Raw genomic sequence first — 14,043 nt, 5'->3', positions numbered from 1 at the left:
CAAGAAAAAAAAATTGTTTTCTGAAAATTATTGTTAGTGTTTTGTAAATCCACATCAATATTAAATTTTTTTATGTATTCAACTCAATGTTTTTCTTTAGGTGTGGATAAGAAGGAAAATATCAGTGGATTATATTATATTCAGTGAATTGAAAAGTTTGTTTACTGATCCGCCTTTTTACCTTTTTCCTTATTTTCTAAACAGTTTTACTATTCCTCATAAATTTTTTAAACAAATTTTTGGGCAATATTTCAGGATTGATCTAATTAAAATATTTAGTAAAATAAAGATTACAAAGTTATTTAAAATAGTGGCAATGTTCAAAATTATAAATTATGCAATATTTAAATGCGAATTTTCTTTAATGCTTTTGTCTGGTTCTGAAGGCCTCAAATGTCTTTAGTTGTACAAATGTTCTTTCATTTGTAAGTTTGAAGCTCAATATATTTTCAACTGCAAATCAACCATGAACTTCGGAAATCTTCGCCTAGATTTGCGCCTCGACAATAACCATAGACGTATTTATTAACATAATATGTTAACGTCTATGGCAATAACACCACAACACCGTAGTTGTCCTTTCCTGAAGTTTATTGATATATTTTGTGGCAAAATATACCTCAAATGCATTTAGCCCCGGTTTGGTCCAATATTTGGTGATCTAAAAACTTTTAAGGCTCCCCCAAACCAACGCGGAAAATTCGCATTACCTGCGGAATTCCGTACCGCATACGATTCGCATTGAATTGTTTCCACTGTGGTAAGTATACAAGTTCAGACAAGTACGATTTTCGTCGTTCGGGCATGCGTTTTGTCTGCGTATTTATTCGTCCGGAATCATAGTTCGCACTCGACAGCGTTTTTATCAGTTTCGCAGTGGTTTCGCATGTGAAAAAATTGAAAATGGAGAGAATTATTGAGTTGGTTCGAAAGTATCCTATTCTCTATGACCTTTCTCATGAAGATTATAAAAATGTAAGGAAAAAGGACAAGATTTGGACTAGAATAGGAGAAGAAATAGGCGAAAATGGTGAGTAGTTTTACGATTTGTATTGGTTTATTTTTCTACATCTAAGACTAAAGAAAAGCAGAGGCCTAAACAATACTATATTTACTGCAAGAAGAGTCCATTATTTTCATCGTGAACAATCTATTCATAGTCCTGAATTAAAATACGTGGCAAATTTTTCTCGAACAGAAAATGCCAGTCTTGCAGCTCTCCTTGGGTCATTGTCCAAATTTTGAAATGCTCCAAGTTCAGGCTCTGGTGGATCTAAAAGTTCTATGAATCTATCATCACATTTTTTTGTCCTTAGAAAATTATGCAAAATACATGCAGTTTTCACAATGAGAATACTAGTATCAATTTTTGTTTCCATTGGTCTGTAGAATATACGCCATTTTTGTGCCAATATTCCGAAAGCGTTTTCTACTACTCTTCTCGCTTTACAGAGCCTCACATTATAATTTTCCTTGAAAATATCTGTTCTGCTTTGACTGTATGGAAAGGGCCTCAACAAGTATGGTTTTAGTGCAAAGGCTTCGTCTCCAATTAAGACATGGGGGGAAAGTTCATTCTGGCCTGGGAGATTTTTCGGCTCAGGTACACCCATCTGATTTGTTTCAAATCTTCTTCCCATGTTGGAAGCTTCGAATATTCCACCGTCGCTGTTTTTACCAAAACCGCCAATATCAACTGAAATGAATCTATAATCTGGGCCAACAATAGCCATTAATACTGTAGAAAACTTATTCAAATAACACCAATAATTAGATCCTGTTTTGTCTGGACACTTGATAGTAACATGCTTGCCATCGATGCTACCAATACAATTTGGGAATCGCCAGGTATTTCTAAAACCTTCTTCAGATTTTTTCCACATTTCTGTAGTTGGTTCGGGCAAGTAAATATGTTGCAAATTTCTACATAAAGCTTCACAAACTTCTACAACTATGGCACTTACAGTCGAAAACCCGACTCTAAAACTATGGCCTATTGTATAAAATGTATCTCCGGTAGCCAGATACCTAAAAAAGAGTATTTTGTTTCAGGGGATGAGATTAAAAAAAAATGGAGGAATCTGCGCGATACGTACGCTAAGTACATAAGAACTAATAAAACTAGAACTGGACAAGCGGCAAGCGATAAAAAAAAATGGATATGGGCAGATCATATGGAATCGTTCAAACCGTTCCTAAATTTTGCTAAGACTGCATCCAATGTCACAGATGTTGATACACAAGAATCTGAAGCATTCCCAAATATAGAATCACCCGAAAATATATTAACGGATGAAAATTCCGCAGTACAGAAACCAACGTGTAGTAAAAATCTACTAACAACTCAGACAGATGATTCCCAGAATAAGATTCAACCCTCCTCATCGAAACCTACTCGAAATGAAGCTCCTAGGGTTACTCTTTCAAATGAAACTCCTTCTACAGGCAGAACAAACAGAAAACGCAATTCTGAGCCATCCACATCTGTGAAAGATATGATCAGTTATTTTGAGAGCAAAAAGAGAGTAGTGCATGATGCTACCGATCAACTGTTTTTGGCTCATGCTTCTACGGTAAAATCTTTCTCTCCTAGAAGGCAAATTGAAACAAAAATGAAGATTGCGCAAGTTATCATGGAGCAGGAGTTGCTTCAATTGGAGGAAAGTTCTTTGAATAGCCATCAATCTAGAGCTGAAAGTACAGACACCTATCAAAACCCCTCTTCCGTCGGAAGTATTTCGGTTGTATCCCTACCTTCACCAAATGACACTGCATTACCTAAACAATCGAATACTTCTGGGTTCTATGAAGTGAATTGTGAAAATAATTATGTTACACTACACAACTTGGCGCAGAGTTGCAACCAAGCAGCTTCTCATAACCCATCAGTTTCCAACTATGTCAATTCCTTTGACCCTTACAATACATAAAGTATATTTTAGAGTTATTTTGATCCTTATTCTCTTTTACTGTAGTAAATTAATGATATAAATAATGCCTGCAGTTTTTTTTTTTCATTTTCTTACCTTAATGTTATGGCCAACCGTTCTTCGGGAGAAATAGCTTCTCGGTAATTCGTGTCTGATTTTCTAATATCATTTTCTACAAGGTGCAACAGTTCATCGAAACAATCTATTGTCATTCTAAAATAAATGTAGCATCTTTTATCGTCTTTTCGTAATTGAGGCATCAGCGTGTGATATTCCCCACATTTCAGTCTTTCTAGATTGATATCATGAACCCATTTTCTTCTTTTCCTAAGATTAAATTCATAATATAGTCCATATTGTTGTTTTAGGATAACTATAGATAATAATTTTACCTTGAATTGTCGTCCTCCATTGCTAACATTACAAGAGCTTCTTCTTCATCTGATGATGTATACATTTTTGTGAAGAATTGAGATCACTGAGTAGTATTCTTTGTTTTTCGTTGTCACCAACTCTTCTCAATACTAGACACATACGAGTATGACGCGAATATATTCGCTTCAATATGAAGTTCTTTACGAATTCCGTCAGGAATTCGACTGCGAACTTTCCGTCACGAATCCGCTGCGAATAATTCGCGTTGGTTTGGGGGAGCCTTTAACCTTTCAGCGCGAGCGCCTTCATAAATTTTATGACAATTTAACAGAATAGTCTACGCCACTGTTATTGTAAATTTGGTTGCTGCCTAACACCTTACTATTTTTTGAATGTTCCGTTAGGTACGATGTGGCAGTTAAATTTGGTTGGTTGGATACTGAATTTAATTGCTGAATTGATTTACAGAATGCAAATAAGCGAAATAACATTGTCTATCAGATTTTAAATTTAGAAATTTAATAATAATAATAATGATGATAATAATATTGATATTGAATTTTGTTTTATTTTCAGATAAACCACGAAAATGTCTAAACGTCCTTTGTCAACAGAGGAGATTGCTTATTTAGCTGAGTATTTATGGGATGAAAATGAAAACGAATCAGATCACGCTGTGTCTAGTGATAGTAATTTGTCTGAAGAGTATATAGAAGATATATAGTATATATCTTCAGGTGTTCTGAAGAGGGATTATCCGATGAAGAATCCGTAACAATTTCACTTTCTGAGTATTATGTAGCAAAAGATAAAACTACCAAATGGTACAAAATGAGAACGGCAACTTCATCTAAGACAAAAAAAAAATAACATTGTAAAAGAGCAGCCTCTGGCTAATTGGCTATGCCAAAGCCATTACACAACAAAAAAAGAGCAGCCTAGTGTAACACATAGAGCCCGAAATGTCAATAATGAGCAAAAAGCCTTTTTAAAAATAGACACTAACATGATCGACAATATTATATGCTGCACTAATAGATATATTACGGAAATAAGATCACGTCAAATATATTCTAGGGAACGAGACTGCAAGGATATAAACAGAATCGAGTTTATGGCGCATTTAGGGTTGCTGATTTTGATTAGGATAAAAAATCGCATTTTGCAAATGTCAGAGAAATTTGGGCAAGCGACTGAACAGGAATTGTGATAACAAGGGATGTTATGAGTTACAAACGATTTTTTTTTATAACAGCTTGCTTGAGATTTGATGATTGCACCACCAGATCTGAGCGCCGCAAAATTGACAAATTGTCTGCAATTTGTGACTTTTTTAATCATTTGTGACCAATATTCAAACATCCTTCAAACTTCGTGTATACGTTACAATAGACGAAACGTTTCACCCTCTTCGAGGTCGTCGCAGTTAGTTGCAGTACATACCAAGCAAACCAGCAAAATACGGCATCAAAATGTATGCTTTATGTGATGCAAAGACATGTTATACTTCAAATTTAGAAATATATTGCGGCAAACAGCCCGATGGTCCGTATATACATACGTTACATCCAACTCACCAACTGACATTATAAAGAGACTTGTTTCTTCGATAGAAAATAGAAATCGAAATATTATCACCGACAACTACTATACTAGCGTTCCACTTGCTAATTATGTACTGCAAAAAAAATCACTTTAGTTGGAACTTTGAAAAAAAAATAAGGCAGAAATTCCTGCAGAATTTTTACCTAACAAAGGAAAAGTTACTAAAAGTTGTCTTTTTGGATTTCAAAAAGACATGTTGCTCGCATATTTTGTGGCTTGCAAAAACAAAAGCTGTAATTCTGCTTTTAACTTTACACGATAATGACGAAATTCATCCAGACAGTCAAAAACCATAAGAAATTATGGATTATAATGCAACTAGGGGGGGTGTTGATACGGTGGACAAAATGTGTGCAACAGTTGATTGAACATAAGTGGAATAAATGCGCAAGTTTTATATATATTTTCGTGTCCTGATAATTGCCCAAAAGGTCGAAGAATTTTTTTGAAAAATTTGTCGCTGTATCAGTATAATTCCAATAATGACACAGACGTCTAACCATCACAAACAAGACCCGACGCAGCCACAACTGAGCTTAGAAAAGACGGAGATGAGAATACTAAGAAGAATTACAGAGAGACATAAAAAAGAGTTAAGACATCAGAAGACAATGTAACATACATGGTATAAGTGAGTGGATACTAAACACAGAAAAAGAGAAAGGAATAATCACATAAGTAGAATGGAGAAGACGAAAGTGGTCAAAATAGCACGAAATAAATCACCAAAGGGTAGAACCATCGGCCGGTAGCACAAAAAATAGAGTGACAACCTTCCACAGAGGTATTAGTCCACCAATGAACAAGAAGGATTGCTTATATTGTGGAAGATACTGCATCATTCACTCCACCATTCAGCACGAGTTGATTTGGATCTACTGTATTTCCCCTACTGTCATCTACTTATTTTTCGTGATATTAATATTAAAACCACCAAGCAGCCTCTATTCGTTAGCCAGATTAATAGGAGCATAAACCCCTTCCAAGATTTCAGCCAATATTGCTGTCATCTGCGAAATTTGTTATTTATTATTACGCCGCCCATTTTCAAACATTTCTAGTACAGATACGATTCAGTTTTATGATCGCTGTTTGAGATGTTAGGAAAGTTATTGACAGCTATGAATTAAAATACAAATTTTATCGTTGTTTACACGCCCTGCATCGCTTATTGAAATTTAGTATAGTTGCTATTTGATTTTGTTTCGTACAACAAATAATCTGAACATGTTTTGTGTACATCACGTTTCGTAAAAATTCCACTGAATACTGAAGTTACTTGCGTAAAGACAATTTTGCTCATTTGAAAATTCAAGAGGTTATGTTCCATAAAATTTCTATTTCCTTTTATTCCGTTCTACGCTATTGTGCATCTATGGGGAAGTAAATCAAAAACTATTATAACTATTATATTTAATATTGTATAATTTAACAACTAAAAATATTTATTAAGTACATGTCTTATTTACATATAAAGAATTTTAGGGGATAATTTTTGGAGCACATGCTTGTTAAGAAATACTATATAATACGTAGAAATTATTCAAGTAGTAAATACTGACACTATGTTTCCAAAAAGCTACCCCCAAAAACCACTAGAAAAAATCGAATTCTTATATCATTGTTCAATATTTTGTCACATGTAAATGATTTATATATGGTTTTACTACAAAATTCAATAATCCGATATTTCTTTGTATTTAAGAATTGACAAAACATCGACAAAAAATTAATTCAATAAAACATTGTATACGAATTCAATGCTTTGGTCTAAATCGAGTGACATTCACTGGATTACATTAAGTAAGTACATAGTAATAAAATCCAAATAATTATCACATTTTTTTCTTATGGACGGTTCCTTTCTCGGTATTGTTTACATATTATCAGTTTCAAGTAAAACAACCGTTTCATCAATGTTTAAGAAAAAGTATTTCGAATTAGTGCAGATCTAAAAAGCTTAAATAATATAATATGATGTGAACCATCTGTCTTATTCTATTCAAAAATCGCAATATGGAATTTAAAATTGATCATAAAAAACAACTTGAAACATAATAAAAAATTATATAACACTTTTAAAAGCTAAAACAAGAGCAGTCTGTTTACAAAAAGGTCCTTAAAGTTCACTCTTAACTAATAGGGCGATAATTTGACAGCTACTATAGTACTTTTAATATTCAAAGTTGCAACTCCAAGAAAACTCAGTCTTTCTAACAAAATACAGTTGGAGATCTGACTAAATGTTAGAGTTTATCCCAAAAGCGAACGAAGTTTTTAAATTACAATTTGTTGTTAAAATGTTTTTGTAATTCATCTGAAAGTGTAATATCTGTTAATTTAGTATCCAATAAAATAGAAAATCAATCCACCAGATAATTTAATTTGTTCTAAAATTTGGCCAGCCGCTGTCAAAATTGAATTTTTCTAAAAAAACACATTTTAAAAAAGACTGATCATTTTAGTAGGGCTTTATAAATAGAAATAAAGAAAAATGCGAGCGCTACCGAGGAATCCGTGTAATTAATATCGTCTATGGGCAGACCATATTAATAAATTTTTAAGGAAAATATTGTAAAAAAAAACAAGAAGGATTTACAGCAGGCTAAAATAGACTAGCATACAATTCTGGATGAGGTCCGATAAAAAGAAAAAACCTTAAACGACGTTCAGAGATGTGGTAGCCGGGACAATGGAGAAAACAACCTGCAAGATGGAGATTGTCAAGTCGTCACAAATGTTTGGCATAAGTGCGAGGGAGTATCGTTATGGTCAGGTTGAAGTGAGAGAACATATATCGTCGATAGGCTGAGCTGAAGCATATTATAGTACGATTGGTCTTACAAAACGATACGACTTACAGCAAGCACGTAGCTGTAGGAAACGACTTTTATATAGTTATTAATTAATCATGGGAGAACATTAAGGTTATGGAGTTTTTAAAAAAGTGAATAATTTATTGAAAATATTACAGAAAAGCCAGGGAGGTTTTATAAGTTAAGGTTTGAAGGGATTATTATCTATCGACAGAATAATTTCGATTGCCATACGATCTTCAGCATCGGTCTTTGTCACATGCAAAGTAGTGTAGCACTATTGCCGATATATTGCCTTTGCTCAGCTTCGGAATATTTTGACAGATTCCTTGTCGGAAACATACAACACGAAAATTCCAACCTCTCAGTATTAAGAGCGTACATAAACTTACTGTTGCAGACGCCTTTCATTAAAAAAGAGGAATAATCATGCATAATGGAAGTGAATATTCATTAATTTTTATTAAAAACTATCCTTTTGTAAATACTAATCTATGAACGACTATATAAAATTAAAAAATAAACTTGTTTTAATTTATGCAGTTTTATTTTGTTAATAAACTGCATGTGAACATTTTTTTGTTTAAATATTGGCTATGAGCACGTATACTTGGTTGTATAGTAATTTCTAGTCACTGACAGTCAGTGAAAATTTAACAAACGTAGCAAGAAATGATTACTAAGTTTACTGGACAGTTGGGACTGGGACCAGTGAAAGGAGTATATAAAATACGTCCTCAGTATAAAAACAGTTATGAAACTGAAAAGAAATTGCAACAACACTTTGTTAATTATTTAACAAGTAATGTATGTGTATTTTCCGTCGACCCTGCATTTATGAGGTATACATTAATGTACACAAAATCGTTGTTTAACCACAACTAATTAATAAAATTGTTCTAACATTAGTGCTGAATATAGGCAAACAAACATACATATTCAGTAAATACAAAGCATACACACAAATTTAATCGCAAAATATTAAATCGCTCATTAACCAATGTCTGTAAATGTTATCTATTTATTAGTTAATTACGCATAATTTCAATTATTAAGATAGATAATATGGAAGATTACATTTTAACCTCATGTGGTCACTTAACATGTGACAAAAACTGCAAATAAAATGAAATTAGGTTTATTGACCGAAAAGGCACACCACTGCACGGGATAATTTTCGCCAAATTTATTTTATGATACAATGAAGAAATCCAAAGTGCCTTATAAGGGATAAGCACAGAAATTCATTTCTGATGGTCCTGTTGTTTCTACTAATAAAGGTAAATCAGTAAGTAAGTTACGTTTACAACAGTATTGTATATACAATTTTTCAGTAAAATTACATTGATTTTCAGAGTAGCAGGTTCTTTTTTCTGTCTTCCATAGGTCTTTTTTATCAAGTGACGAGCGCATGCATTGCCGCCATGTTTTTCGTACTGTTTTTATCAACAATTGAGAGGTTATGTCTCATTACTTGTCAGAGATATTTTTCTTTGTTACTTGTTTACTATGCACATAATATTTACAATTTTTATTATAATTAATGATGTCAATCGATTTTCATTACTTGCCGAAATATACTAATTAACAACAATATTATTATATTGTATAATCAATAAAATAGATCATTTACTGACACATACAGGATTTTAAAAAATGATTTGTTAATTGAAGCACTTTAATCTTTATTTTCGTATTTTTTTTTTTTTTTTTTTAACAACTATACCTTCTTTAGTATTTTTTATCTTAATTATTGGTACAGAGGTACTTTATTGTTATTTATAGTACTAACCTAACCTAATATGCTGGTTTATAACAAACAGTACAAAAAAAATGGCTGAACAAATTTGTGATGAAAAGGCATATTCACACAATCGAATTAACTTTACTTCCGGCAAAATTCTGTCCAATATTCTAATTTCTAACTTCTTCTCAAGAGGAAGACACAAAAAATTTTTTTAAATATTACTGACGGTAATCATTGTCATCTGTGTTTTGTAATCACTGATTGAAAATGATAATGTACACGATTCACTGAAAACAGAGAATCATTTTCTTAATGAAAACGCGCTATGCCACCTCAGATGATTGTTACCGCAGTGTCCGAAAATCTAGATCTCGTAGTCCATTTCTGTGAGCGCCCATTTATTATCCAGATAATAGTATGTTTGACATCGCCAATACTGTTATCAATAAAAGTGACATCAGAAATTTATGAGAATGTGCTACAACAGATAATAATGAATCGGTGACTTTCCTCCATTCAGTATTTATATAATTCGAACAGCAATATTTAGACTAATAAACCTTCAAAACAAAAACATGAAATAACAACAATTCATTCCAACATAAAAATAGCATTAGCTGAAAACATAAAGTAAGTTAGCTTCCCCATTTTATTAAAAACACAGTCGACGGAAGTTGTTTAACTAATTCCTGGATTAAAATGGCTATTCATAATCTCAAGCATTAAATATTTCGATTATTGATCGCCCTTATTAACACACTGGCTTGTTAAATAAATATTAAAGCTTATCATGTATTACTCTAGTATTTTCTAAAATCCTACATTGTTCCTAACGTGTTATTGCTTTATTGTAGATAATAACAGACAGATGACACTACTTAAACAAAAATATCAAGTTTACATAACATACATATCACTTACATATTTAAGATTCGGATAAAATTGAACTAGAAAGTAAAGATGAAACTAATAAATAAAATCTTATAACAATAAATAATAATATAAAAATATTTTATAGAAGCAGTTACATTGTACTAAATAAAACAGCGTTTTTATTTGTTTTTGTTTTGTGTTTGTAGTAATATACAAACGGTGGAGCTTCGTCGAGAATAGAGGATGGTTTGATATTAATCTAGCCTACGATGGATAGCATTTGTGTTTTTGAGAGAAAAAACAAAAATTACATGCGAACAGATTCCGATTCTCGCGTACAGATTCCCTCCTACCCTCTATATTTCACTTCATCTTTCAAGGTTGAATGCGCGTTAGTTGCACTGCCGGCTTTTTTAGGAGCTATCCTAACGACCAAAATGGATACACTTGTCGCATTCGGACAATCTTTTAGTAATAATAAATCGCAATCTGGAGATTTAATCAAATCGTCCACATTTCTCCAATCTGGAGAAATGTTGATGAAACAAGGAATCATTTCATACACAAGACAAAAAACAGCCAATACAATGGGAAACAGCTTATTATTCACACTGATCATTTAAAAAGGGTATAGAGGCTCTGACGATTCGTCTAGACAGTGAGATAATGAAAAAAACGCCCTTTCCATTAAGATAACGCATTCGTTCATAATACTGCTGTTCCGTCCTCTAAATTGCACCAACTGGGATACGAATCGGACCACCTTACTCGCTAGAGTTAGTCTTGTGTGACCATTTCCTTCTTCCAGACTTGTCGGACCCTATCACGACCCGAATACTAACCAATATAGAATAAGAGCAAATGCCGAAGTTAAACAATTAAACTTAGTCGTCCAAGAAATTAAAATCCAACGCCTAAGGTGGGCGTGGTTGAAGAATGTCAGAAAATGGACCGGGGTACGGAGAGTCGAACAACTGTTTAGAACAGCTCAAGACAGAGAGCCTTGCCGTGTTAATCGCCAACGTCAAGGGGATTTAATAGGACACGTTAAGAAGAAGATGTCAAGGTCATGTCAATATGCTCCCTAATAACCGCCTAGCCAAGTTATTCTGGGCCCGTGGGCCTTTAGGATGCCCACGAATACGGTGGAGAGATAGCATATCGCCAGATTTAAGAACAATGGGGCTAACTACCGACTTATCTATCATGGACGACCGTTTGACATGGAACTTATGCAGTTAGCTAAGACCTACTCCGGTTCTAGCGCTACCAGAAAAAGAAGAATAATTAAAAAACGTTCCAAAGGCGCAATTTTGCATCAAACGGTGAGTTCATACTCAAACCTTCATAGTATTCTGAAATTGGAATATGTACAAGGTTGGAAAATTGTTTTATTGAATGAAAAGGAAACAGTTTTGAAAAGTAAATGATAAAAATCGTGGGTTCTCTCGCTTACCTACATAGATTAAAGTCAAACCACCCTCGCTTAGTCAAAGCCCGATTCGGCACATGCCATTTCGATGGTTCAGACTAAAAATGGAGAATGCAAGTTGCCAAATATCATTCGATGCACTCAAATCAACATAAATAGTGATAAAAGATTAAGTTGAACGTATCGTAGCATGCTTCAGACACTTTAATGACTGACTAAAGGAAAGAAAAACCAAATAAACAAACAGAAGAGAAATAACTTAAGAGGTAGAAAAAACGGTTGTAGCTACTTAACTCAAATTCGATAAAAGAAGGTGTACTACCATTTTTACTTCTACTCATCATTTTAACCTGACTAAAATACAATGCGAGGCAAATGTATGGAACACTTGGGTTACTTTAGAAATTATTAATAGGATATATATATTAAATGTGGTATTAGCATTGTAATTAATTCTTCCGGTTTTTCACTCACTATACATAAATGTAACCATTCTCAATTTCTATTAAATTTTTATATTGTTATCCGATTATAAAATAATACATAACGATTGCTATGTACAACAATCTGACAACAACGCAAACACCATATGAAGATCGGGCATATTGCAAAATCCCTATAATACAAATGTAATAATTACTCGTACGCTCTTGCTACTGAAATAATGCATACGTTCCGTACATTTGTCTCGCTTGTATAAGACACGAACAGTATTGAAGAAAAAAATTGTTAGCCTTTTTAAACAATATCGTCTTTCATCACTATTTACGGTTAAAATCAATCACGCTTATACGAGGGATGTTCTATTTTCACAAAGATAAAAAAATCTTTGTATCAATAGTTTAAAACGCCGAAGAACTTTATACAAATTAGAGTATTTCGAAAAACAAAGAAATTGTGATATACAGAACACACCTCGTATATGTATTAAAATCAATTTATACGAACATAATACGTCCATTGAAATAATTTAAATAAGTCTTTCTTCAGGCGGCGGTTTCAACACATGATCTAGTTCTACCCGTGGATTGCAAAATTCTTGGGCACTCGGGCTGTATGTACCTCTGGTGGCCCTTTTGCTGCGAGCTACGTTAAAGAATACCGCAAGGACCGCAGCTGCTCCTATGAGAATGGCTGCGGCAATAGGAAGGACTATGTACAGTATATTTATTCCGCCTTCTGCTTGACTTGCTGCCACCTAAAAACAATACAGTACATTGTTATTTATATTTCAACTAGTTAGAATTTAAAATTATCGATAAATTTAAACAAAAAATCACGAGCATTCATATACGTATACTCAAAACATAAAATTTGTGTCAGGGGCCACTTGAAATTCAGAAAAAAAAATTTTATAGCAGCCTAAAATTATCTTAGATGAATAAGATATTTGCCGCTTACTAATGGATACTGCAATCATCGACACGAACCGTAGACTATCATGTTACTTGTAAAAATCTAAAAAATAGCATTCAGTGTTGCCCTTTTGTAACGAGTCCGTCACTTCAATAATCCTTTCGTCACTTTTAAATAAAATCTTTAAATCAATATTCATTAAATATCTCTTAGTAACTTTTAATTCCTAAGTTGGTATTAAGCAGCGACTCCAAGCGGCAGTTTTGGAAAACTATATACATAATCACTTCATTATAAAAACCAAAAAATACTTCATCAGCTCTTTCTAGACAATTCATACCCAACCACATTACTTATACTATTCAGTACAACAAATGGTACATTATCCGTAACACAAACCAACTCTAATCACACACCACAAAACACTACCTCCACAATAGACACAACCGCTGACACCAAATTAACTACATTTAAATCCTTTAAATTACCGTTCATACACGAAACACCGAAACTTACACGAATTTTTAAATCAGTCGATGAGAGCATAAAGATCGCTAATTACACAGTGTTAAAAATTAATTCCATATTCACTAAAGTAAAAGATGAAACACCTACAGACCAATTACCCAACATAGTCTATCGTATTCCTTGTAAAAGTTGCAACAAACAATATATTGGCCAAACTAACAGACACCTAAAAAGTCGTATCACTTCTCACAAGAGTGACAACAGATTATATCCTGACTAGTAAATTTGCCCGCATGCGACGGGGGATCCAATCGATTGCCATCTACATTTTTAAAATAATAAAATTTTTGCATATAATCCAAGTAAATATAAAATATGATCTGGTGCACTTCTGACCTGACATCATGGTTTTTTATTATACCCTGTATATATATATATATA

At 33.2% G+C, this 14,043-nt stretch overlaps 1 protein-coding gene across 1 annotated transcript in view; it reads right to left on the bottom strand.

Annotated features, from left to right (window-relative positions):
- Window positions 1–6,308: 6,308 nt before the first annotated feature.
- Window positions 6,309–14,043, bottom strand: part of crb (cell polarity complex component crumbs) — a 111,457-nt gene continuing 103,722 nt past the window's right edge. The window contains exon 22 of the mRNA XM_072539654.1: window positions 6,309–12,976. Coding sequence (XP_072395755.1) covers window positions 12,749–12,976 — 228 coding nt within the window. The 3' untranslated portion in view covers window positions 6,309–12,748. The remainder of the gene's footprint in view (window positions 12,977–14,043) is intronic.

The sequence above is a fragment of the Diabrotica undecimpunctata genome, chromosome 1 (genome assembly GCF_040954645.1).
Source record: "Diabrotica undecimpunctata isolate CICGRU chromosome 1, icDiaUnde3, whole genome shotgun sequence".
Taxonomy (NCBI): Eukaryota; Metazoa; Arthropoda; class Insecta; order Coleoptera; family Chrysomelidae; genus Diabrotica; species Diabrotica undecimpunctata.
This window is presented reverse-complemented; position numbering and strand designations above follow the sequence as displayed.